The sequence below is a fragment of the Tyto alba genome, unplaced genomic scaffold (assembly GCF_018691265.1).
Source record: "Tyto alba isolate M040663 unplaced genomic scaffold, T.alba_DEE_v4.0 Super-Scaffold_29, whole genome shotgun sequence".
Classification (NCBI taxonomy): Eukaryota; Metazoa; Chordata; class Aves; order Strigiformes; family Tytonidae; genus Tyto; species Tyto alba.
The window spans coordinates 6,014,709-6,038,519 of NW_024881303.1; the positions used below are offsets into that span (position 1 = coordinate 6,014,709).

The following is a 23,811-nucleotide window of genomic DNA, read 5'->3' on the forward strand; positions in this document are numbered from 1 at the left end:
GCAGAGCACCACTTGGTGGTCACAAAGAGGAAGATACACTTCTAAAAAAGTCACAAACTTCACAAGTGTTGGATTTCCGAAGCAGAGGTGCGACAGGAGCCCAGCAGCTGTAAGCAGGCTGTGCATAACACTTGGTAGTCTCATAGCATGGAAAATGAAAGCAAGCATCACACAGCTGAACCTCAAGATGGAAGTATGTTTCACATGAGAGCCTTTTATAAAAATCACGTTCTCCCTCCTAAACTGGCATTTTTTGGCCTTTCGGAGGCCTTAGAGGCAGCTTGAAAGAAAAGAAGGAGAAAAGACTGAAAGTAGCAAGGACTGAAAGTGCAAATCCCAGCAGATTCAGAAAGCATTCAGATTTTCATGTGCATTTGCAGCCCATTGTGAACTACCTTGTGTATCATAGAATCATAGACTCATTTAAGTTGGAAAAGACCTTTAAGAGTCCAACCATTAACTTATCGCTGCCAAGGCCACCACTAAACCACGTCCCTAAGTGCCACGTCTACACGTCTTTTAAATACCTCCAGGGATGGTGACTCCACCACTGCCCTGGCCAGCCTGTTACAATGCTTGACAAATTTTTCCTAATACCCAGTCTAAACCTGCCCTGGCACAACTTGAGGCTGTTTCATCTCATCCTATCACTTGTTACTTGGGAGAAGAGACCAACACTCATCTCACCACAACCTCCTTTCAGGGAGTTGTAGAGAGTGGCAGCGTCTCCCCTCATTCTCCCGTTCTCCAGGCTAAACACCACCAGTTCCCTCAAACTATGTATTTGGCTAAGGTTCATCTGACTAAAAAATAGAGAAAAACATATGATAAAATACTAGTGCCTTATATTCAAGGCACTAGACTCCAACAACAACAACAAAAAAAATCGCAAGTATAAAGTTTTCTTGGCCACAGATGTGAATCCATCCAAATCAGGCATCCACCTAGAGTCCAGCTGTAGGAACACTTACGAACGTTTGACAGTGGTCAGAAGTACCCTTTGCTCCCTGAAGCAGACACATACACAGCACCTATAGCAGTTTCTGCCATGAGCCATCCCTGCTCTATAGATCTTCATACGTTATGCTGATAAGATGTTAAGCTGATCCTGTTATTCTATCTGCATGCATCAAATCCTAGCTGTTGCTTGTGACGTGCCACATGGACCTATTAAGGAGGGATGGTATCCTGTCTCCTCTCCTGGTGACACCAGGACACTTCAGCACTGAAAAACATTCTAAGCAGATGCTCATATTTTCTACTACAGTTAGGGTAACGTGAGAGTAGTCTAGGGCAGTTAAAGTCTCATCTCCCAGAGTGAAAAAATCCAGAATCTGTCACACTCTAACAGACTAAATAAGCACTAGTATTCTGTAAGGTATACTCTGCTTTGCCTTCATTGAAATAGGAAAGCAAAAAAACCCAAGAAACATAACACCTCCCTGCTGTGACAATGGTACAACCTAGGAAAGATGCAAGCAGCAGGAATCCTCAGGAAAATGAGATTCCCATTTCACATGTCAAAGATTTTAGTTTTGAAGGACTTGACAACCTTGTAACAGGCATTCACATTTTCAGGTTTGGAAAAGCTATAGGAGAGCACCAAGAAAACAAGTCTGAGACAAAATAACAAATTTTTAGTGGAGTTTTTGGGGGTTCCCAGCTTTATTAGTAGTCACCAGAATTAGCAATGGTTGGGTTTTATCACGGGACTCTCTACTGATCCACTCACAACACTGGTGATATCCATAGGATGGGATTTGTTATTTGAAGGTGACAAAAGCTCCCTATGCTTGCTTCAAAAAAACAGATTTTTCACTACAAAACCGTACGTATCCATGATGACTTTTGTGGCTCAGCAGAGAGAAATGAGACCACCTCACACCTCCTTCATGAGGTATTTCCCTGACCCAGCAGGAACCTGCAACCAGCAGTGTCTGAAGCCCACGATGGCAGCAGGACTCTCACAAACCAACTGCAAGGAGGGACCCTGGCCCCTCCGGACCGTCCCACGCTGCAGAGAAGAGGACCACAGGGCCAGCTCTTCCTTCTGGCAACTCAAAGTACCAACAACCTGTTCCTTGTAGATGGCTTCAGTCGGGATTCTCACAGTTGCAGAAAGCCACGCTCCTCTTGAGTGGGAAGAAATCCGAATTACTGGCAGTGGTGCTATTAGCCCCAGGCAGCAGCACCAGCCAGGCACTGGGCGCAGTGCTGGGCACCAACACCGCCCTCGGGAACGTGCTACAGACAGGCTGTGACGGCAACAAAGGAAGGGGTTTTGGTACAATGTCAGGTAACGAGCTGGAGCTGAAGCCACTGTTGTCATAACCTTGCTGAAGGCAACAGAGGTAGATTGGAGCCTCTGTTTTCAGTTGAAGAAACCTTCACTGAAGCGGGATGTTTCTATCTTTGGATATTTTTCCATTAATGTTTGCCAATGCTTTTGCTCCTCAGAAGATTCAAGAAACCATCATTTGTCAGGTTTAGGGCACAAGAGAAATAGCTTGCTGTGCCCTGAGCTGCAGGAGTCTCTCATTAGAAGGTGATAGATGTACTCACAGTCACAAACTGAATTCAAAGTGGGCAAAAAGAAAGAAAGAAATAAAAAGGAGGTTGCAGGACAAAACCTGGAGGTCTCATTTTCTCTGGCCTTCCCCTTCTCAGCTTCCCTCACACCAAACTCAGAGGACAATGATGTCTAGACAGTAACATGGAACATCATTATGCTTTATGATAGTCTAAGCTGTTATTTTATACAGTACCCAGCACTGTGGGGCCTGAATGCCTAGGAGCACCTGATGAGTGCCAAGTAAGTTGTGATTAATCAGCAGCTGATGCTAAATGGTTTCCAGTGGCGAGCCCACTCTTTGTATGACTTCAGAGAGGTAGAGTGTGCCAAGACCTCTCCCGTACGAGCACTGAGCAAAGGCTCCTGCGAGCTGAGCGACGGCTGCAGAGCACACAGACCCAGCACCTACCTGGGTAACGTGCCCGTGAAGGAAAGGGGAGAGCTATGGAGCATGATGACTCGCACCTGCACTGTGACACGCACTGGGGACACACACCCTTGAGCAAAAAATCTACTTTTTCAAGAAGTTTATTTTCCTCCGGTGTGTACTGGAGCCACTCACAGGGAAACAGGGCAGCAGGGACAGACTGAAGTGTCTTGCTCACCCTGTACACCATAGCTTATCTTCTACTCCCATCCACTTCACACCCATACAGCAGCATTGGGCCTTGGCCACCCATGTGCACATAAAGTACAGGAAGCAGAACAGTGTAAATAATGACAGGATTAGGGATGGATGTGTGTATGTGCGTGTGTCTGACTACCTCCTCTTGCCAGAACAGGAGGAAGAAGCATTAGGAAGTCTCTGCCAAATGCTTTCTTCCAGTGACATTCATTTTCTGCATTGCTTTTATGATCACAGCTGACTGTCAAGTCAGGAAGGCCTTTCTAGAACAACTCTCGTTTATTATTAATCTGCTGCTTTCACGTGATCAGTAATAATGTCACCATCCGACATTTCCAACATGCTGCCAAGAACAAGTGCTCATGACAGCTTGGAAGAAGACGGCTGGTAGGAACGTAGATGGGCTCTGATCATCTGCAGACAGTTTTCTGGGCAGAGTGCTGTACTGGGGTTGAGATGCCCAAGCAAGCAGTGGGCACAGAAGCAAAATCAGGGTAAAACACCCTCATACTGATGCGTTCAGCTAAACCCAGCCAGGTTCACTGCAAACCCATCTGGGGGATTTGCAGACTGTGCTGCATGAACGTAGTCTTAAATGCTTTGCTCTGGAAGAGGACCCAAATCAAGCATGGCCTCTCAGGGGAACCATCAGCATCTGGCCTATTGCCCAGAGCCAAGGAAAGGGACAAGCGGTAAGAACGCATCCGTTGGGTGGGATGTGACCACACAAAGCAAGATAAGCTAACCATGTAAGTTTCAAGAGAAGAGGAAAGTGCATGGCCAAAGCTTTTCTGTAATGGCAGAAAATCCTTGCTACATCTAGGAGAATGAACATACCCCTGGCAGCAGAGCTGAGCTCTTGAGGAGCCTCTGCTTGCCAAAGCCCAAACGCTGCAGAAGCTGCTTCCCAGCAGAAGGCTTGTGGCTCTTCGACATTGCAAAGACAGTACAAGGAGAGATTTGGATTCTGATTCTAACCTACACCCCCCGCCCCCACCGCAAATCTGAGGGGATTCACACTTGCTTTTTCAGTCCTGGCTCACTGCTCATCACAGGGGATCCGAGACACTGAAGAGCTTTGGAAAAAAAAAAAAAAAAAAAATGGAAAAAAGGCAAAAGATATTCCAGCAGGAACCACAGGTCTGCTTCTGTATGAAGATCAGAAACAATCATTCCTAAGAGCTGCATTTCCAGCAGCATTCACCACAAAATTGCTTTCACACTGAGCCAGACTAGAGTTGGTTTAGTAACACAAGGCTATTTTAAAGGGAAAAAAACAGAATGCTGCAGAATACACAGTATGGACTGTAACAAGTTTGCTCCCTAGTTTGCTGCAGAACAGCTCTTCTAACCTGAGGTATGCAGTTGATTTTTATACTGGTTAGTTCAACAAGACAAGAAAGGTGATTTATCAAGGGAGGGCATCCAAATCAGTCCAGATTTAATGACCATGACCCGTAAGTGGACAGGGCAGAACACGACAGACAAAGGTAGATACAGAGTTTACTTCTCTCAACAAAATGCTTTCACATAGAAAAGGGCTGTGGGCATGGTACTTTTTTCCAATCACAAAAAATAAGCTCCAGCAGAGACATTAATGGCATTTTCTCTTGCAAAAAGCTGTTTGATGGTGTCTCTTCAGAAGTATCCAATTCAACCACAATGCCTGGGAAATGAACAACCAACAGCCCAAGAAAATATTTGATTTAAGCTTCATTTTCTAGACAAACCTCACATGGATCCATCACAGATGATGTAGATGAGGGGGTGGATCTGTTATTATGGGCAACTGTCTCCAGGGTACTGAGGTTTTAGCTCAAGTCCTACCAGGTGCCAGAAGGAAGGTAACTGCAAGCCCACTCATCTCACTTCTAGTCAGAGCTCGTGCTTCTAAGTCCTTGATCACCCTCCTGCTGTCTTCACTGTCCTTTGTCAAGGGCAAGCTTCTCCTCAGGGTATTTTCACATAGAGGTTCAGAACAACACTGCTGGCCTGCCCTTGCACCCACATGGCCTGAAGTGTTGATGTCAACCAGGAGGAAACATACCATGAGATCTCCCCCCTGCCATTTAAAGACAGCTTGTTATAAAAAAAAAAAAAAAAAAGACAAGGTAAGAAGCCAGTGCTCTAGTCACTGCATCCTGTGTCAGATTGACAAGAGGGACAGCATCCCACCTGCACAGGGCAGGAAGCAAAAATTAAGGAGTTAAACCAATCTGCAGGGTGGTTTGCCCTGGTCCCGATGCCCAACGCTCCATAAATAAGCCCCATGAGCACCACTAACCCCCCCCACACACACACAGGCTGAGAGACCTCAGCCATCAGCAGCTCCAGAGGAAAATGTTCCCTGCACAGCCTTCAGGAGAAGCTGCCATAAACCTGCTTATCTGGATCCACCTCCCCAGAGCTGTGAGGGTGAACTGCTTGAGCCCCAAACAAAAACTCATTAAAAATTTTTACTCAACCAGCCCAGTTACATTTCAATAGCAACAGTAGGGGGGTTCTGTTGGTTTTGTTTAAGCTTAAAGAGAAGTATGGTAAATCTAGAACATTAAAGTGCTATTTCAGTGAATTCTAATTTTGGGGACAAATGAGAAGTTGGATACAGTTAAAAATTCAAGCACAGCCTGTCCGGAACAGCAACCAGGGTGGGTCAGACTACATCATCTAACCTGCTGGAAGCAGAACAGTGCCAGAATAGAGAACTTAATACTTAGAGAAGTTTCATTCCCTCTCAAAAACCAAAACTGCTGTGCAGCTCACCTCCACCCAGAAAGCAGCCATCCAGGAAAGATGATGCAATGCTGATTTAAACCATTCCTAGAGACTCTTGTGGGAAGTGCTGTTGGAAACCATAAAGCACAACAGGTCTGGTATTTGAGAGAGAAAGCCCCGGAGTGCCTCTCGTTTGGCATAGTCAGCCCCTTGAGAGAGTGATTTTAGTTTTGTTAGAGCTACCTGTGCCTCCATAGCAGAGCGTAGGTGAGTGGACCATGTTCTGTCTCCCTTCACAGGGAAGCTCCTGCAAGCAGCAGGAGTTTTAGTGAGACTTTAATTAGCTTGACACCCTCTTAGCTGTTCCCCCACAAGCTCCCAACTCATTAAGGGCTTGATGACCCTCCACACCCATCCTTCCTCAACTCACAGATGGATTTAATGAAACAAAACAAGTCACCACCCAATTTAGCAGCAGATATGTTGTCTTTGGTCAAACACTTTCAGAAAAGAATGAAAAAACACTTGGTTTTGATGAACAGTTGTCACACTTTTTTTTTTATCTTTTTAAAGTTTTCTGCTACAAAGGAAGAGAATCTGGGATGAACTACCATCTACTCTGAAGAACTTGGAGGTCAACCTATACCAGAGGGACAGTAGTTCCCATTTCAGTGGCAGCAATAAACTGGAAGCAAGCGAAAAGAAAAATTTAATAATTATCTCATTTTGCATGTGCTTTGTTTTAGATCTTCTGTTCCCTGCCAATTTAGCTAATATCTAAAGAGCTGGTGAGGAATTATAGTATCAGGCTAGTTAACCATGCTGGGATAAGTGCCCATCTTATTTACACCCCTGTAACCTCATTTTAATTTTTAATGGGGTTGCAGAGATTTAATGAGGCAGGCCTTAAACCATACCATCAGGGTCCAAATGGCAATCCTAGTTAAAGCCTTGATTTCCAGAAAAAATACTCTTCACATACAAAAAAAAAAAAGGCTCCTTGTACTGTGACACAGCTCAGAAGAAAAATTTAAGGAGAATCTGAAGTATTATTTATAAAGTTATGTAAGCGGCTACAAGTTCTTAAGTATTTTCTGAAAAAATGCAACCCCTGCTCCACTCCTGATGTATGACATGTAGCTTAGATACAAGAAGAACGAGATACAGGGGAAAGAAGCAGAGAATAGAGAAGAGGACTAAGAGAACACTTCTTACTGAAATTAGTTAAGGTGCAGTTTCCTTGGAAGGGTAAATTTGAGCACAGTCAAAGAGGAATAGGAACTGTTTAAACCTATAAAAGTGGATATTGTTAAAATATCATTAATATGTTACGGTCAAAGTCTGAAGCTTCACAGAGGCACCATTCTGGACCAGCCTTTAACACAGCAGATGAAGCAAACATAGAGAAGCCCACAGCCAAGGTTCCGAGGGGAGGTCTGCCATGGCTGCACCACACTGGATTTGCTGAGCCCAGGGACAGTTCCAGCCGTGTTTCAGCATCAACGGGCTTCTCCCCAGGCTAATGCTGCATTAGGTGGGGACGTGCCAGCTAACGAGGCAGAGTACTGGAACCAGCATGGGGCTGTCCTCGGCAGCAGACACCTGGCATCGCCTCTCCCAGCCCTGGATTACTCCTCCACCCTAATGACCAGGATTCTGCCAGCTGCATGTTGAGAGCCAGCCTGATTAATCAGGAACACTTCACATTCCAGAACAACATGGTTAAAATCTCCCTCTAGAGCAACTGAGTTTAAGTTGCCCGTTTTCAGAGCTATTGACTGTTCCTGACACTGTACACCAGGTAGAGCGTCTCCTGCTTTTATAAAAGCTCTAAGCACCCTCCATATCCAGCAGCCTACATGACAGCCAAACTGTGTGAGCAGCTCACCCCCAGCAACAACAGCTCGAAGCAAGCCTAGATGACTGAACATGAACCAGCCTTAGGATTTACATACTGTTGCAAAGTAGTTTTGCATTTGGGGGTGATAAGAGGTACACAAAAAATGGGACAGGCACATCAGAAACACCAATGTATAACACTTCTTTTTGGTTCTCTTCATAACACCTATGGGAGAGTAGCAAGAGCCAGATTATTTGTTCCTCCCTCCATCCCAAAACCACCACAAGTAAACTGTCTTTAAATCCCAAGTTAATGCTGAAGTGGGAGCTTACTAAGTTGCAGGGCCTGGGTAGCATTGAGCTTGAACTGTTTTCCTGATGAGATTGGATGCAGCAAGGGTAGTATGTGGGGGTCTAACAGCTGAAGGGCTTCTTCTATGGACTTGGGGTTTGAACCACAGGTACATCAAGCAGCAGCTGTTACTGCTGTATCTGGGCAGCCTTTGAAGGTAACAGTGACATCTGCCCTATCTGTCAGAAAATAATCTTAGCATGGTTTGATGAATGCTGAAACATCTTCCCCTTCTCTAGGCCATGTGCCTTGCTCCACAATCACCATCTCCAGACATTTCAGCTGATTTTGTTCTGTCCAGGCAGGGTGGTGGCACACAGGAAAACCAAACCTTAAGTCTGCATTTGACCGACCCACACTCACCAACAGCCACAGGCAATGGTGCTGTAGGCTGTTCACACAGAACTGGCTTGTGACCCAGGCTGCGATGGCTGAGGCTCCACTCTTGGCAGCAGGTTTGTTCTATAATAACTGCTAGATTAAGATTAGCATCTAAGGATGACACGACCTTCAAGGTCCTCACAGGAAGTACGCTAACCCACCTCCTGCTTAGCCTCAGTGCATCCCCAAGCACATCCCCTACGGCACAGTGACAGGAGCTGCTTAAGGAGCAGCCAAGAAGAGCCAGTTGTTGTGCTCTGTCCACCAGGTTTCAACTGAACACTACAAGGATCTTGAAGAAGAAGGAACAGGGCAGGCTACCTGCCACTCCGACAAGTCATACCTGCCAAATGTTGCCATGCTGAAGGAGTGCAGCCATCTCTGCCCCTACCTGCCATGACAGATAGTATGGCAAAGGAATCTAGTCCAAAAGGAACATGGTTTCTTTTAAAAGAGCTACTTTTCAAAATGTGTTGGGAGGCTTACACATTGGTCCTCAGCAGGCAAGATGAACTAGATTATCTCTCTTTGGACCCCAGAAGCCCCACAGAGAAAACTGCAGTGTTTAGCTTGCTAGAGAGATACCCAAATTCTGGGCACAGGGACAAATTATATAATTAGGTCTCCCAGACAAGTAAGCTTCATCCTCTGCTGTGTCCTGTCCCCATGTCCTATAATCCCTTTATAGGATTTCTCTGGCTACGAAGGGCTAGAAGAACCAGTATCACCACAGCGTCAATGTAGGAGGATATTTGTTACCCAGCTAATCTCTCCAGAGTCCACTACAGAGGAGGATAAACTCATCTAGAGAAGTAGTCAAAGCACCTCATGTTTGCCTGCACAATTTGATTTTTTTTAAACACTGTTGCATCCAAGCCAGGTAGGTGAATATACTGATGCAATTATCTGCAGGCAGCTTGGCACAGATGGTCCCCAAGAAACAGAGCTAAACAGCAGGGATTTATATTTAATGATGAGCCAGGCCCTCAGTGAGGCAAGTCAGCAAGACCCCACTGAAGGCAGCGGAGATCAGCCGTGCTCACTCAGCTCCGTGCACTTCTTCCACCGGCCAGCAAGGCACAGCCTCCCTGCAGAGGGCCAGGATCAGTGACTCCAGCAGCAGTGATGTCTGACCTTGCATCCCCCAAGAGCTTGAGCTCTGTGTAGCTTGATAGAAAAGCACTGCCAAACCTCTTGTATCTGGCACCATCTTTCTGAGACTAAGCACTAGGAACTGCAGTTTTGAGGGAACAGAATGGAACAGAGGGAACAAGCTTCCAAATGCCACTCCACCATGAGGATGTGGTACCCCCTAATTGACATTACACAGAGAAAAAGATGTTAAAGAGCAGAGTTGCAGCTCAAAAGCTTCCTTTGTGCTTAACTGGGGCAGCAGCATCCCTGGGCAGAAAGCCTATCCCCAAGTGTTATTTGTCCCATTTTACAAAGTGTGGATTGGTGATTCCAAACACCAGAAAAACAGCTGGCTCGCTGCAGTAAGGTCTAGGTTGAACTGAAGAAATTCAGACCACAAAAGCTGTGCCCGTTGTCAAAACCACACAGCAGAGACCCATGTCCCTGGATGACTGGCACCTGCAGAGCCATAGCTGAGAGCCAAGAAACCCACAGCCTTCTAGTTGAGTCATCATCATTTAGGAAAGCTGGTCCTAGCTACAGCCCACATTTGCCCTTAGAGTAGCTTAGAGCATATTCAAGAGCAGAGAAAACAGCCCTGTGGCTGCATAAGAGAGCTCAGTAGGAACCCAAGAAAGTTGCAGTGGTACTATGTCAGAGCAGATTTTTAAATGCCTCTGCAGAAAGCCCCAATTAAATGGGGAGAGACCAATGCTCAGTTGAAACAAAAATCCCTCTTATCTTCCTATGCAGAAAGCCAGGCTTCTAAAGGAGATCCCAGAGGGCTCAGAAACAGTTTAGCTTCCTGAATCATACTGCTCTTGCTAAGCAGAGACCTCATTTCCCAGGCTGAAAGATCAGGTTTTCCCCTACACATGCCCTTCCTCCCCTGCTGCCACCCTCCCACCATCAGCACGACATCCTTGCATTGCCAGATACATGCAAGACTCATCGTGGCAAGGAGTGAGCGCTGCAGCTGAAGGCCTGGAGAGCTCATGGCAGGCTTCGAGCAAGCTGCAAGCCTGACAGGGCAGGAGCTGCAGCACCTCACATGCAGTGGGGAGGGCTCCCAAGCTTCTGCTGTCCTCTAAACTTAACAAGAGTGAGAGTTATTGCTTCATGCAGAGAAAAGATGCTGATTAGCTGTTGTCTATGGCACCCTACCTCTATCAGAAGAAAAATACCATCTGGCATGCCACCCCTGGAGAGCTGCCAACCTTTGCAGTAAAATACGAATGCAAGAGAAGGTCAATATAAAGGAAGGGGAACAAAACAGGCAGAAAGATTAATCCCTGCCAGGTGGTGTCAGTCCAGACACTGGAGTACAAAACTGGATGGATGAGCAAGCAGGGAAGCGTTTAAAGTAGGAGAAAAAGCAAGCAGCAGAAGTGAAACAATTCTCTGCAGGAAAATCACAGATGAGCCGAAGAGGTAACACATCTGAGGTGCAGACCAAGTCCAGAGTAGGATCTTCACCTAAGCCTCTCTTGCTGGGTGTTTGCCCAGGTAGAATATTCATCACTGGGTTTCAACTGTCTGAAGACAGTCAGGTAGAGACCCCAAGACTGGCAGTGGGCAAAAGCAGTTTAAGAGAAGGGAGACCAGGTGTGTGAGGCAAGCCTGGAGGAGCCAGCGATGGAACAGCAATTTAGCAGGTAGCTGAGCTAGAATAGCATCTCATAGGGGATGCATTCTTCACCTCTCCCAGCAGTGTCATATAGGGAGTGTAAATAGGGTACCACTTGTCCTGGTAAGGTTTCAGCCAGCTGGACACTGAGGTAGCCATCTCATGCGGAACATCCCCCTGCATTGCATGTGGCAAGAATTTCAGCAGCAGGGAGGCAAGGGCCCCCAGCTGTCCGAACATGTTCCCATGAATGTTGCCTGGTACAGAGGCTCTGCACACACCAGCAGTTACACATGCAGTGCCAGACTCTACTGCAACAGCAATAGCACTGCTGCTCCCTCTCCAAGGGAAAACTCCATCCCTGCCACCACAGCCACTGGTATTTCAGGCATCCTCCATGACACTGTTCATTGCTTGCTTCCTGTACCTCCCAGAAGGGGACAGGTTATTCAACAACTTTATTAAGAACAATAACATATGCACATAGCTGTGTGCTACACAGACAAATTGGGGACTCAGTGTCAAGGCAAGTGTGCCACTCCACATGAAAGTGCCTGCCTCTTATCCTTGGGATCAGCAGTACCTTCTGACTCCAGGCGGTCCAGCCCATAGGTCACAGCTGTACTGATCCTCCTCACAGGTGGAAGAGCTGTCCTCCTGACAGAAGATGCCACTGATGCTGGAGTTACCAGGACTACAGATCTGCCGGATGGCTCTTCTGTCTGTCCAGACTGGGTAGCAGACAACTCACCAGGAGCTAGAACAGCTTTCTCACTGGTGACCAGGACCACCTCTGTGAGATCTATAGAAGACAAGAGGCAGCAGCAGTTTGGCACAACAACATTAAAACCCCATCATTTAAGAATAAACTCCTTAATGAAAACTTAACTCAGTGGAAGAAATTATTAAAAACTCTTGCCTCTTTCAAAATGTGGAAATGACTGCTGCAATGAAAGCTTCTCCAAGACAGCCAGCACAGGAGGTTCCCCTTAATGAGAACTCAGCTAGATTTTACTTCCACTGCTTTGAGGACTGCTAGTCACCACACCATGGCAAGATCAGAGCACAGAGACACTGTTTGTATCTGAACCAAGTAACAGATCCAATTGTTTATTGCAAAGATAAAAATTACTTGAATTTATATTAAATCCCAGAAGCAAACTAATTAGTAGAAACTGCCTGAAGAGCCTCCTATTCCCTACAAATGGACCTTAATTTAAGAGTTACAATGCAAAGAGGGTTTTCCTTTTGATGCCCTGCAATATAAGAATTACCTCAAAAGCTGCCCAGCAGCAGTTGCATTACAGTGGATACCTACTACTACAGAAATATATTCAAGCTCAAAGTCAGCTTTGTGCTAAGTGAACCCTTGCTATGCTCCTGTTAAGACGACTGGCTCTTACACATACCTGCCAAGGTGACATCAAGCCAGTATGCAGCAGCCATACAGCATTTTTGTTTGAGCTACATCAACCTGAGAAGAACTCACTGTTCCTCAATGGAAATGACTATCAATGCAGGCTTCCACACCCAAGGGCTTCCCAGCCTTTTGCAAGAGGGTGTCTATTCCCCCATCACAACTTTCATGTTACCCTGATGAAACATTTTCATCCTTTGGACTGAGCATCAGCAATCTGCAACTGCCTTTGGCTCCAGAAGTAAGAGCTCTCCCTCCATAAATAAAAACTGGCTTAAATATTAAAGGTTAAAAGTCATCTTTCTAGCAAGGATAGATGTGAAGATTTTGTTTGTTTGTTCTACTTCTCTTATTTGCCCCACTTATTTGGGGCAAAAACATATGCTGGCATATTTCACTATTGTGAGTCTGGTGGCATGGGCAGAAAGCAGTGGCAGCCCAGGGCTAGCCTGCAGAAGGCTAGAAAAAAGTCACTTAGAATATGGATGCTGTGTGTTGAGACATTGGTGTCCAAGCACTGGTATTGGTTTCAGATGTACTATCTCACCTTGTGTGGGAAGGAACCCACAGTCCTTGAAGCAGAACCCTACCTTCTACATCTGGAGTGTTCTCCACAGAGAAAGGACCAGTTACCACCAGCATCTGGGTGGCACTAGGAGCAGTCGGCATCTGGGTGTCCTCTCCACTGTTCTCCTGTGGAAGACTGGCAGCTCCTGCACCCTGGGTAGCACCAGGCAACAGTGTCACAACTGACAGAGCAGCATTGGCCTCCTGGGCAACTGTCATCACCTCCTGAGTAACACCTACAGCAAGAACATGTGTCAGTACCAACTCACAGGACCCCAACAGCAACAGAGCAGATATTTGAAGGATTATAACTCCATGCATTTCCAGAGCCTCAGCACAAGCAGCAGGTTCAGCCAAGTACCATCAGGGCAGCATAGCATAAAGACAGATGTGAGAGCATGCATAACAGGAATGAAAGCTGCAGAATCAGTCCTCATTTTCTTAATTGGCCCTTTAGGAACAGGTGAACCCACTGGGGAGCAACACCATGGGAACACAGCACTGCAGGCCCATGGTGTGAAAGACCATTTAAAGCAAGTGAGGCTGCCAGCAGAGCTTTTAGTGACCAGTTCTCACGGCTATGAGATTTCAGCTTTGTAGAAGGGTTTGTTTGTGTTGCACAAGTCTTATTGATAAGTGTTGTTTCCCCAACATCTGAGAAACGGCAGACAGGGAACCTGCTGACAAGTCAAGTGCTTATAAATTAATCACTGAAGTTCCAGCACCAGCATGCAATTAGCTTTCCTCCTTTTACAGGAAATACTACATCTTTTAGAATGCAGTGAGGGAATTTGTCCTTTTGCCTCTGTAGCCTAAGAGGGAAGATTAAAGACGCCCAGCAATTAAAAAAAAAAAAAAGTCTTAAACCCTAGCTGATGTTCCTCATCAGCCTAGGAACATGTCATTGCCCAACACCTGACCAGACTTTTTTAGTATTCCTCCTATGTTTTAAACACTGAGTAGAAACATTGTCTTTAGGTTGAAGGTGGTATCTCTGCAGGTGAGTACAGTACAGGGTGACACTATGAGCCTGTGGCAGGCTGTCTAGGAAGAAAAGATTTGCACCTTCTGGTAACAGAGTTGGCAGAAACTGGACAGTCAGAGCCTGGCCACAGCTTCATTCTAGGGTGAGGAGACAATACCGGGAGCTTTTGTTAAAGGACAGCACAGAGCTCTGGACAGATTTTTGACCCGAGAACCCTTGTGGTCATGGAAGGTGTCAGTTACAAGCTACTGGTACAGTTCATCTGTTCCTGGATTTAGGAAGTATTTACAGCCATCCCCTGTCTCTGCATCTTCTGCACTGACTGTAAGTGGCCATAGCTAGTAGTTGAGAGCCAAATGATCCCAGATGCTAATTACCAGCCCACTCTTTTGCAGGTCTTCAGAGCAAGCTAGAGTCCTTGCACTTGACATATCAAAGGGACACTTGGCAGAGTGTTATCCTCCTTAAAATAAAGTTTAACCAGTGGGTCAGAGGCTGGGCTCCCTCCCTAGTCATAGGAGAGGCATACCTGAGGGTTATTCAAAGCAGATTTACATAGCTCTGGTCAAGGCAGGATGCCTACCACCAGACATCTGTCCACCTCAACTGCCATGTGAGCACCAAAATTGAAGCCCATGTTTTGGTAGCACACCACACACGCGGAACATTATCAAAGAAAGTTTTTTAACTAGCACCAAGTCTCTGCTGCTGAGACTCCAATTCTTTAGAGACCTCCATACTCAAGTACACCCTTCAAGCCAGTCTCAGCTTTCTTGTTTGCTATTACAGCCGCCCTCTCCCAGCCTGAGGAGCAGAAGAGGCGGTTCAGTAGAGCTGTTTCACATAAGTCAGGACATGGTACCACTTAACAGACCGTGCCTACCTGTATGCAGGTACATTGTGTAGAGGAACAGCCAAGGCTAAGCAGTATTTCATGCACATGAATTACCCGGTTAGGCTGTACCCCTCCACAAAGATCTATAGCCTTTCCAGGTAGGGGGTGTGTGTGGAGAGGTGTCCTCCCTCTATTGCAGGTATCAAGCTCACACCTCTCTCTACTTTATCTCCCTGAAAGGAAGCACGGATTCCCAAGAGCATCCCTTCTAAACCTACACTTAAGAGGCAAGTGTCTGCAACAGGCAAGTTACCTTTCCATGAGCTTTCCAGAGTAGGAGAGAGATCAGACTGTGTATCTGTCACCACAGCAGCCTCTGGCAGTGACGGCAGGATGCTTTTCCCCTCCTCTGCTGTGACTGCATCTATATTTTCCAGTGAGTTGAGATCAGCCATGTCTACATCCATCAAGGTTGCGGTTTGGAGAGCATCACTGCTGCCTGTGGAAGCTGCTGGCAACTCCTCCCCTTGCACCGGCGCTGTGCAGTTGCTCTCCTTGGCAAGCTCAGGAGTTGGTGGAGAGGACACTGGGGATGGCAGCACCCTTGTTACAACCTCTTCCTCCCCCACACCTCCCTGTGGGGTCTGGGATGGCTCTGTTGTCCCCAGGTCCTCTGTTACCTCCTCATGAGACGTGCTTCCCCCTTGACTTATGTCCCCCAGTTTCGTGTCATCCCAGTCAGGTGGCACAGTGTCCATAGGGTGGATGGTGACAGTGCCAGCCATGGTGGGCAGCTCTCCTCCCCTGACATCCATCCCTGCCTCCAGACGGGTGGAGGCCTCGGTCACCACGAGGGGATGTTTTGCAGCCACAGATGCTTGCACAGCCCAGGACTTCAGAGGGCTCCCTGTGTGGGCTCTTGGTGTTCCCACCTCAGAGGCCACACCATGATCCTGGGGAGTTGGGATGACAGGGTGGTCGCTTGCTGTTTCCCAGCTGGGAGAGCTGGGGTACAGTGTGGGCTGGGGCACAGCTAAGGGGTGCAAGTTGCTCTCTGCCTCCTCCTCCTCAGCTGTCCCAGAAAGGGGGGTTGCTGTGAGGCTGGCAGAGCTGTGCTCCACTTCAACACCACCCTCTGTGGTGGTCTCACTAATAGGGTCGCTAACAGACTCCTCCTGGACAGCAGGGTTCAGTGTGGTCACAGCTGTGGTCAGCATGGCCTTGAATGCATCATCCTCATCCAGCTCTGACTTTGTGGGACCAAGCTCCTCTTCATCTACAGCAGCCACTGCCACAGCAGAGGTGTGAGCACTCAGGCCCTGGCTGCCTGGGATGACATGGCTCGGGCTTACGGGCAGCATTTCTCCTTCTGCAGTGAAAGCTTCATTTAAGGGCATCCCAGATGGCTTCACTGACACTCCACGTGGCTCTTCAGAGACTGTCTGCTCAGACGGGCTCAGGTTATTTTTCAAGTTCAACATGCTTGTCCTTTCATCTTGTAACCCATTCCCTGCCCAGGAGCCCTGCTGGACCTTTGTCATGTCCCTCTCCTCCAGCAGCGGAGATGCAAGGCATGGTGGACTGGAGGACAAGAGCAGGATGCTGCAGGTGACGACACAGATGTCCAATCCTATTGATCTACTCATAGCTGAGAAGTGATGTGCCCAGAAGCCTGCAAGCCTGAAAAGTCCAGAGTGGAAGACCTAGAAAAGGAAAAAGTAACCAAGATTACACATATCCATAAGCACTTATGGACTCAGGGCCTTAAATAACAGAGTGACAAGTTCCAAACATGCTAGCCTATGGCCAGTTCTGAGCAGATCCCTCCTACACATCCCAAGCAGTGGGTCCCTCCATCTGTTTCACTGTTCCTAGCCTACCCAATCTGCAGTCTCATGCCAGACAAAACCAAATCTTGATCTGAAGCCCAAGACAGACCTTGCCAAGCTCTCGCCTCAGCAGGCATCAGACCTGCAAGCCTAAGTTGAGGATCAACCCATTTGTCCTTTACCAAGTCCAGGATTGATGCTGGTCAGGGCTGTTCAGACTGAAGTATCAGGCCTGTTACGGCACACCCTGTTCTGTGCACTGACAGAAGGAGACCAAGGAGCTTGCACAGAGAACAAGGTGGGTTTGTAAAGAAACAACACAGGAGACTTCAGGCCTGTATTAGTGTCCTGTTCAGCAAGAGCTCCTTGTCCCCACAGCGCAAGGCCCAGACACCAGCACGGCTGCATCAGCACAGTGTTTATGCTGCACTGCACCAGAGGCACTTCCAGAAAGTTTCACGTGTCTAATCACCGTGTGCTTTGAGAGTTTCCAAGAGAGCGCTGAACCAGTAGCCCAGCAGTGATCCAGCCGGCCGACAGCCCGCTCTTGGCAGGGTCCGCTGCCTCCAGCCACCGAGCTCAGGCTGCCGGACAGATGGACGGCCTGGCAGCAGCCTGCTCCCAGCCGCCTCGGTCCCGGCCTGGCAGCAGCAGCAGGCCAGGCCATCCCACCCGTCACAGGCCGGACGGCCGGTCACACACACAGCAAAGAGCCCTCCACCACGCAGGCCTGGCGAGGTCCTGCCTTCCAGCCTGCCCATGACACAATCAAACCCTACTGCAAGGAGCCTCCGACCAACAGCTTCGCTTGCTTGGGCTGGCATTCTCACCTTCACAAGCGAGCTGCTCTTGCCTTCGAGCCACAGGACTAATGAATGTCAGTGAGGAAAGAGGCTGGAGTTGTCAGAACCAGTCCTCAGTCTTCCAAGGAAGAGCAGAGATCACCCTCTGCAGTCTTGCTCACGGGCATCAGGAGTCCCTCAGCTTGCTAGGCTCCTCGTTTCCCCATCCAAACAGCACACAAATAAATATTACTTGCACACATACAGCGCAGCAGCAAGCCACCTAGCACTGCTTTGTTACACAAGGGTGTATCAACTCCTTACGCACCCATGTGATGCTGTGCAAGAGGCAACCAGCGTTGTGGGGAGAGGGAACTCAGTAATACCACATTGGTACTAGTTCTAACTCAAAGGTCCTTTGTGTCCTGCTGCTTATGTACATTTGTCTCCTTTTGGAAATTGCTACTGTATGTGTCCAGTCAACTAAACACAACTAAGACATCAAAAAGCTTGTATCTGGTCTGTTCACACACAGCTATGTGGATTTCCATTGGAAACACATACCTCTTATGCCACATGGGAAAAAGAAGACTTCTCTAGCTGAAGACCCCTATGATCTGCAGGGCTGGCCGTAGCACAGAAAACAACCTCTGCATTACCAGCTTAGAGACACACAAGTCAGAGTCAACTACTGCAGGCTCTGTTATCTGGTTGAGCCTTCAGGGCACACCAAGTCACTTTTTCCACTCTCCCTGCAGCCCTGGCCCTCTGCCATTATAGCTGCTGAAATAAATCCCTGTCACAGGCCACACACATGCACCAGGTGCTCAGGGACAAACAGAAACCACCAAGCTGTTCAGCTGCAACAACATAGATACCTTCCACTTCATTTTCAAGCATCTCCTTTCTCTGCAGGATGGGTGGCCACCCATCTATGTCCTCTGCCATCCCTGTCCACGAGAGTCGAAAACTGACAGTATTCAGCTATTTTTCCAGGCTAATCCTTTAGACACTTTTGTAATTAAAAAGCACTAAGAGTATGTTACACAAGTTAAATTGCTAGTGCCCAATGACATGCAGCTGCCTTGCTACGCTGATGAATATAAATTATGTTCCCTTCACTCTCCTTTAGCAAGTGCCAGTTAAGATCAGACATATTGAAACATCAAGAGGGGTGGGTTTTTTTTTTAAATAAAGACCAGTTTGGATCTAAATACAGTTTCTCTAGAAGTCTAGAGTCTTTTTAGGCTACAGAAGTAGTTTTAGCAGTAGTTAAACCTAAACAGAACTCCAGCTGCACTTGAAAGACAGCCATAGCATTTATCCTGCAGTCATATACGTTATGCATATGCACATATGTATGTACACTTGTAGGTTTCTAGCTCTAGGTTCTCAAACAGCCTAAAACATTCAGGAGGTGGTTAGAAGTACAGAAACATTAATCGCTTTCTTCCCAAGAAGCTTACTCCATCTTTAGGATCAGGAGTCTCGGTGAGTAAGAGGAAAAGCTGCTCACTAAAAGGCTGGCTTTTAGAGATCTATTAATTAAAACATTTTAAAAAAAAAAAAAGTATTAAGAGCCTTTTCTACTTCTGGTTAGTAGATAGTGTGAGCAGTCAGTACCAGTCCCATACAAGAGTTCCTGGGGTACTTTGGGCAGCTTCATACTGTTTTCTCCAGTCTGAAAAGCACTGTTGGCCATAGTCTGACATTTCTAAAGTGTGAAAATAACACTGGAGAGTTATTTGCTCATGAAATCCATAACAACTAGATCTAAGCTAACCTAGACCTCTACATTCAATGAAAGCTGGAGATAGTGGCATGGAGCTTGCTGCAGGATAATGGTACAAGTTCATGCTTCAAAGAAGATTAGTCAGAGCTTAAGATCTACTTAGCTTTAGGAAGAGGCTGGATTAGACAGTGTATGAACAGCAGTGACCTGGCTATCTTAAACAGAGTTTAACACCTTGCTGTAGCATTTACACTTACTGCAAAAGCGATAGAGGTTTTAGCAGGTAGCTGGCTGCAGAGCCGCCTGTTACTCAAGCTGCATTGGGCTATACATTTGTCCTCCCATCTGGTTATTTTTATAGTCAATCTGCTCTACAGCCCTAGCCAAGCAATAAAAGCAAGATGGAACACACTGCTCTGACCAAACACCTCCTCTGTAGTACGCTTAAGCGTTTTCATTACTAACTGTAGAATAACTCAGTATTTCATGCTGCAGGAGCTCCTTGTCCCCAGACTTCCCCTGGCACTCTCCAAGCCAAAGTTCTGGAGGACAGCTGCCAAGCACTGCCCAGGCTCCCGGTAGAAAACTAATCCTTGCTTCAAACGGGAAGTGCACACAGGGGGCAAGAGACCACGCTGGCTACTTCTCCTGCACTTAATAACAACAAATCCCAAGAGATGCAGCTCCCCTAGCTGCAAAGGCAGCACAGCTGCAGACAGCCAAGGAGCTTTATCTTCAGCATGGAAAAAAACCCTTAAATTTTCTTTTAACACCTAGTAGGCTGGAAGGAATCACAAAGGGCTGCTAAGCTAAAAACAGGTGCCCAAACAAGGCATCTCCAGAAACTGCCCATCAGAATAAGAACCATCTACTACTGTGGACAAATCGCTAAGCTGAGGGACCCTAAACACAAATTGGTCACCAACTGAAGCATTCTTGCAGACTCGGTTGGATCTTTGAGCCAGGCTGCTTCCTTGCTCCACACCATCAGCACTAGCAACAGCTATTAAACCATTAACCCCCCCTGTGAATTCTGGAGACCTTTTTGAAGAGTCAGCTCTTGGGAGGTCTGACAAAAGCCAGCTCAGAAGGAACTCCAGCCTGTTATGGTCACTCCAACAGGGCAAGGCTTGAAGGGGACAAGCACAGAGGAGACTTCCCTCATTCGATAGCTGGTTCATGCTCCAAAGGATGAAACTCTCCTCTCTGCCTCAGTGGTATGCAGCTACTCCTTAGGACAGCTTTTGAGAGATTCATCCAGCCAGCTTACTTAAAAAAACTCCCAAGAAAACCTTCTGCTGTTATTTTCTGCTTTTGGCAGAACTTTGGCAAGTTCTGGCTGTGTTTTTCCTGAATTGTCGAAACAAAAAAAAAAAAAAGCATCAAGCCTTTAACTTACTTGAATTAATAACCTTGTCCTAACAATCCCTCTCCCACACAGAGAGGACACTTGTACTCTGAAGCTGAAGTAGCTGCATGCATCATATAGCAGACAGCACAGGAGATTAACAGGTCAGCTTCAGACAAATCGCTGCCTAGCCTTTGCAGAACACATCTTCTCACAACTCCAAGTACAAACTTGATTATGCCAGCTTTGACTGGCTGAACAGTCCTAGATGTGCTTGGCTCCGCAATTCATCCGCTGATTGATAAGGGAAATGGACAAATCCGCTGCAAGTCTTTTTATGTGAAGATTTAGCCAAAACATACAAAGTCAAGCAACTGCCAGCAATCAAATGCTATGTTACCAGAGTGCTAATGTATGCTATCCAAGCCTTATTACTTGTGCTGAATACAAAAGCCAGCAGATAATACACTGCAGAGCTCCAACTCCTACTTGTGCACAGAGGCTGAGAAATGCCTTCATTTCAGCTTACATTATGTCCTTGCACAGTTCAATCAAGTGAATTGTAGAGCCAATGTTCTTATAGCACATACTTCAGATAGCTTAACTGGTTGATGTCTGTTTACCTCCAACAGCTCTCAGTGAAATCCCAACACTGACACAACTCTACGCCAGCCACCAATACAGCCCAAGTCAGATGAGCAAAATTACACAGACACAACCACGTATCAGAGGGGCACATCTGCCTCTGCCTTTGAGGACAGATCCTTACAGGCAAACAAATGAGATATTAATATTCTGTAAGGACAGCTTCCTACCAGTCCTAGTGAGGCACCTTAATACATAATACATCACCGCCACTTCCAGCACTGGTGTTCCAGCTGTAGTTCTTTGAGAAGCGAGAGACATGACATGTTTTAGGCATTATTCCCCCAACCACTAAGTGATCGCTTGCTTTGTTCAGAGCAGCGCAGACCACCTATGGAAATCCCTACTCAGATTTGCAAGTAAAAACTGCACAGTTCTTCGTGGCTTCTGACCCATGCCAGGTCCCTGGCACCACAGAAGTCAGTGGTCTACCAAATTCCTGAGGGATTAAAAAGATTGGGATATAGAGGGGGGGGAGGTATAAGAATGAGGCCAAAGGGTGCAGCAGTTTTCAAACCCCAGAAGGGTGGAAATGCTGCTCTCCAGACTGACTGGGAGCAGAGAGGCAGCGTTCAGATTCCAATCGGCAAGAAACAGTCACAGATTTCGGCGCCTCGCCTAACGCTGACAGCAACGCTGTGCAGTAGATCTCCAGGAGGATCATGAGTCTCTGCAGGTGAAGGTTTAAAATCAGATTAAATACACCTCGACAGGCCCTTTTAGCTTGGGTAGAACCTGCTTGTTGGCAAGGAAATGGGATCGGGTATGGCTCAAGGCTTGATTACGCCCAGCACGCCTGCTTGCGGGGCACAGATCCATCCTTCTGTCCTCCTCAGTCATATTTACAGGTGAGCTTAAAAAGCCAGAAGTGCATCCTCTCCCTACAGCCGCCCACCACGCCAACGGATCAAGTGCAAACAACCACCCCAGGGATTCCTCCGGCCCAGGCCCGCAGCAAGACAGAGGGACAGCGCTGGTAACACACCCTCCCCATCGCCGGGAGAAAAATCCCCCGGAGGATTTTCCGAGGAGGGAGGCGGGGGGGGGGGGGGAGGAACACCGGGACCCCCATCCCCGCAGGACAGAGAGTGAGGCAAACCCATCCCCCGGGGCTGCAGGGATCAGCCCGCTCGCCGGGAACAAAGAGCCGCGCCGAGGATGCGCTGCCCCGCGAGCAGCCAAGCATCATTAAAAAAAAAAAAAAAAACACACAACACAACAACAACAAGAAAAAAAACCACGGGGTAAATTCAGCTTGCGGGTGTTGGCCGTGTCCAGTCCCCCCCCCCACTCCCCGGTATCGGCGGAGGAGCCCAGCCCGCCCCGGCCTCACCTGCCTCCGGCCGGTCCCTCGGCGCGGCGCCGCGCTCCCCCCGCGCCCCGCGGCCGCCCGGGCGGAGCGGAGCGGGCCGGCCCCCGGCGGGCGGGGCGGGGCCGGGGCCGGGGCGGGGTCGTGGCGGGGGCCGGCCCGCTCCGCTCCGCCCGGGCGCCGCTTCCCGCCTGCCCGTGCCTGGGGGGGGGGGGGGGCTGTGTGCGCTCCCCGCCACCCCCGTTCACATTCGCTCCTTCGCCGAAAAGGAAGTTTTGGCAGTTAAGTCAGAGCCTCAGCCCACGCACCCAACTCTCCCTCACAAGCCGCCTCCCTGCCTCGGCTGACAAAAAGATGCAAGGCCTAACGGCACCGTTAGTAGTTTTCCGTCTATTACAGATTCTCCTCCAGTATTCTCGGCTGTAGAGGTCACCTTCCCCTAATACTCTCTCTGCAAAGGAGGAGGACTTCTTAAATAGTAGCCCACAGATGTATTAGGAGAGCTTATTTTCTTTTTTTTTTTTTTTTTTTTTTTTTGGTTGCTTTTTTTAAAGCACCTATTTGGCCAGGGAAAAAGGAAAGTAAACAATTTCACACCTGATCATACCCTTCTCCCACCTGTTTTTCCACCCAGGACCCCCACAGCTAGCTTAACAGAAATAGGAAACCTTTACACCCTCAGGTACCAGCATACATATCAACTCATTCCATCAAAGAGCAGCTCAGAAACCTGTCTCTCACCTACAGAGGCAAAAGGAGAGAGCAGCTTAGCATCCTCTTACCTCCCCCTTCAGCCTGGTGCAAGGGGCACCACAGGGTCTTGGGGCACACACGGGATTTTATACACTGCTCTGGGCAAGGCCTCATTCAGAGCAGTGCTGCAGCAGGTGCAGAGCGTTAGTGGTGGGCAGGGACAGGTGAGGAACAACCAAAAATAATGCTTTTTCACAGGAGGAAACAGCTGGGGTGGAGAGATCTGGGGGGAGGAATTGCTAGGAGGGAATAGAGGAATGATGTATGAGAGGGAGAGGAGAGTCCCAATCTTGACTTCGCTGTGAATGTGTTCTACCACATGAAGTAAATCAGTGAATCCCTCTGTACTTCTAGTTTTAATAGC

At 47.7% G+C, this 23,811-nt stretch overlaps 1 protein-coding gene across 3 annotated transcripts in view; it reads right to left on the reverse strand.

Annotated features, from left to right (window-relative positions):
* The window catches only part of ARMH4 (armadillo like helical domain containing 4), a 69,803-nt gene extending 47,029 nt beyond the window's left edge, over positions 1-22,774 (reverse strand). For all 3 annotated transcript variants that reach the window (XM_042799021.1, XM_042799020.1, XM_042799019.1), the window contains exons 1-4: positions 22,719-22,774; positions 15,363-16,752; positions 13,253-13,465; positions 11,829-12,047 (exon numbers count right to left, since the gene is read on the reverse strand). In XM_042799021.1, coding sequence (XP_042654955.1) covers positions 11,829-12,047; positions 13,253-13,465; positions 15,363-16,695 — 1,765 coding nt within the window. In that variant the 5' untranslated portion in view covers positions 16,696-16,752; positions 22,719-22,774. The remainder of the gene's footprint in view (positions 1-11,828; positions 12,048-13,252; positions 13,466-15,362; positions 16,753-22,718) is intronic.
* Positions 22,775-23,811: the final 1,037 nt, after the last annotated feature.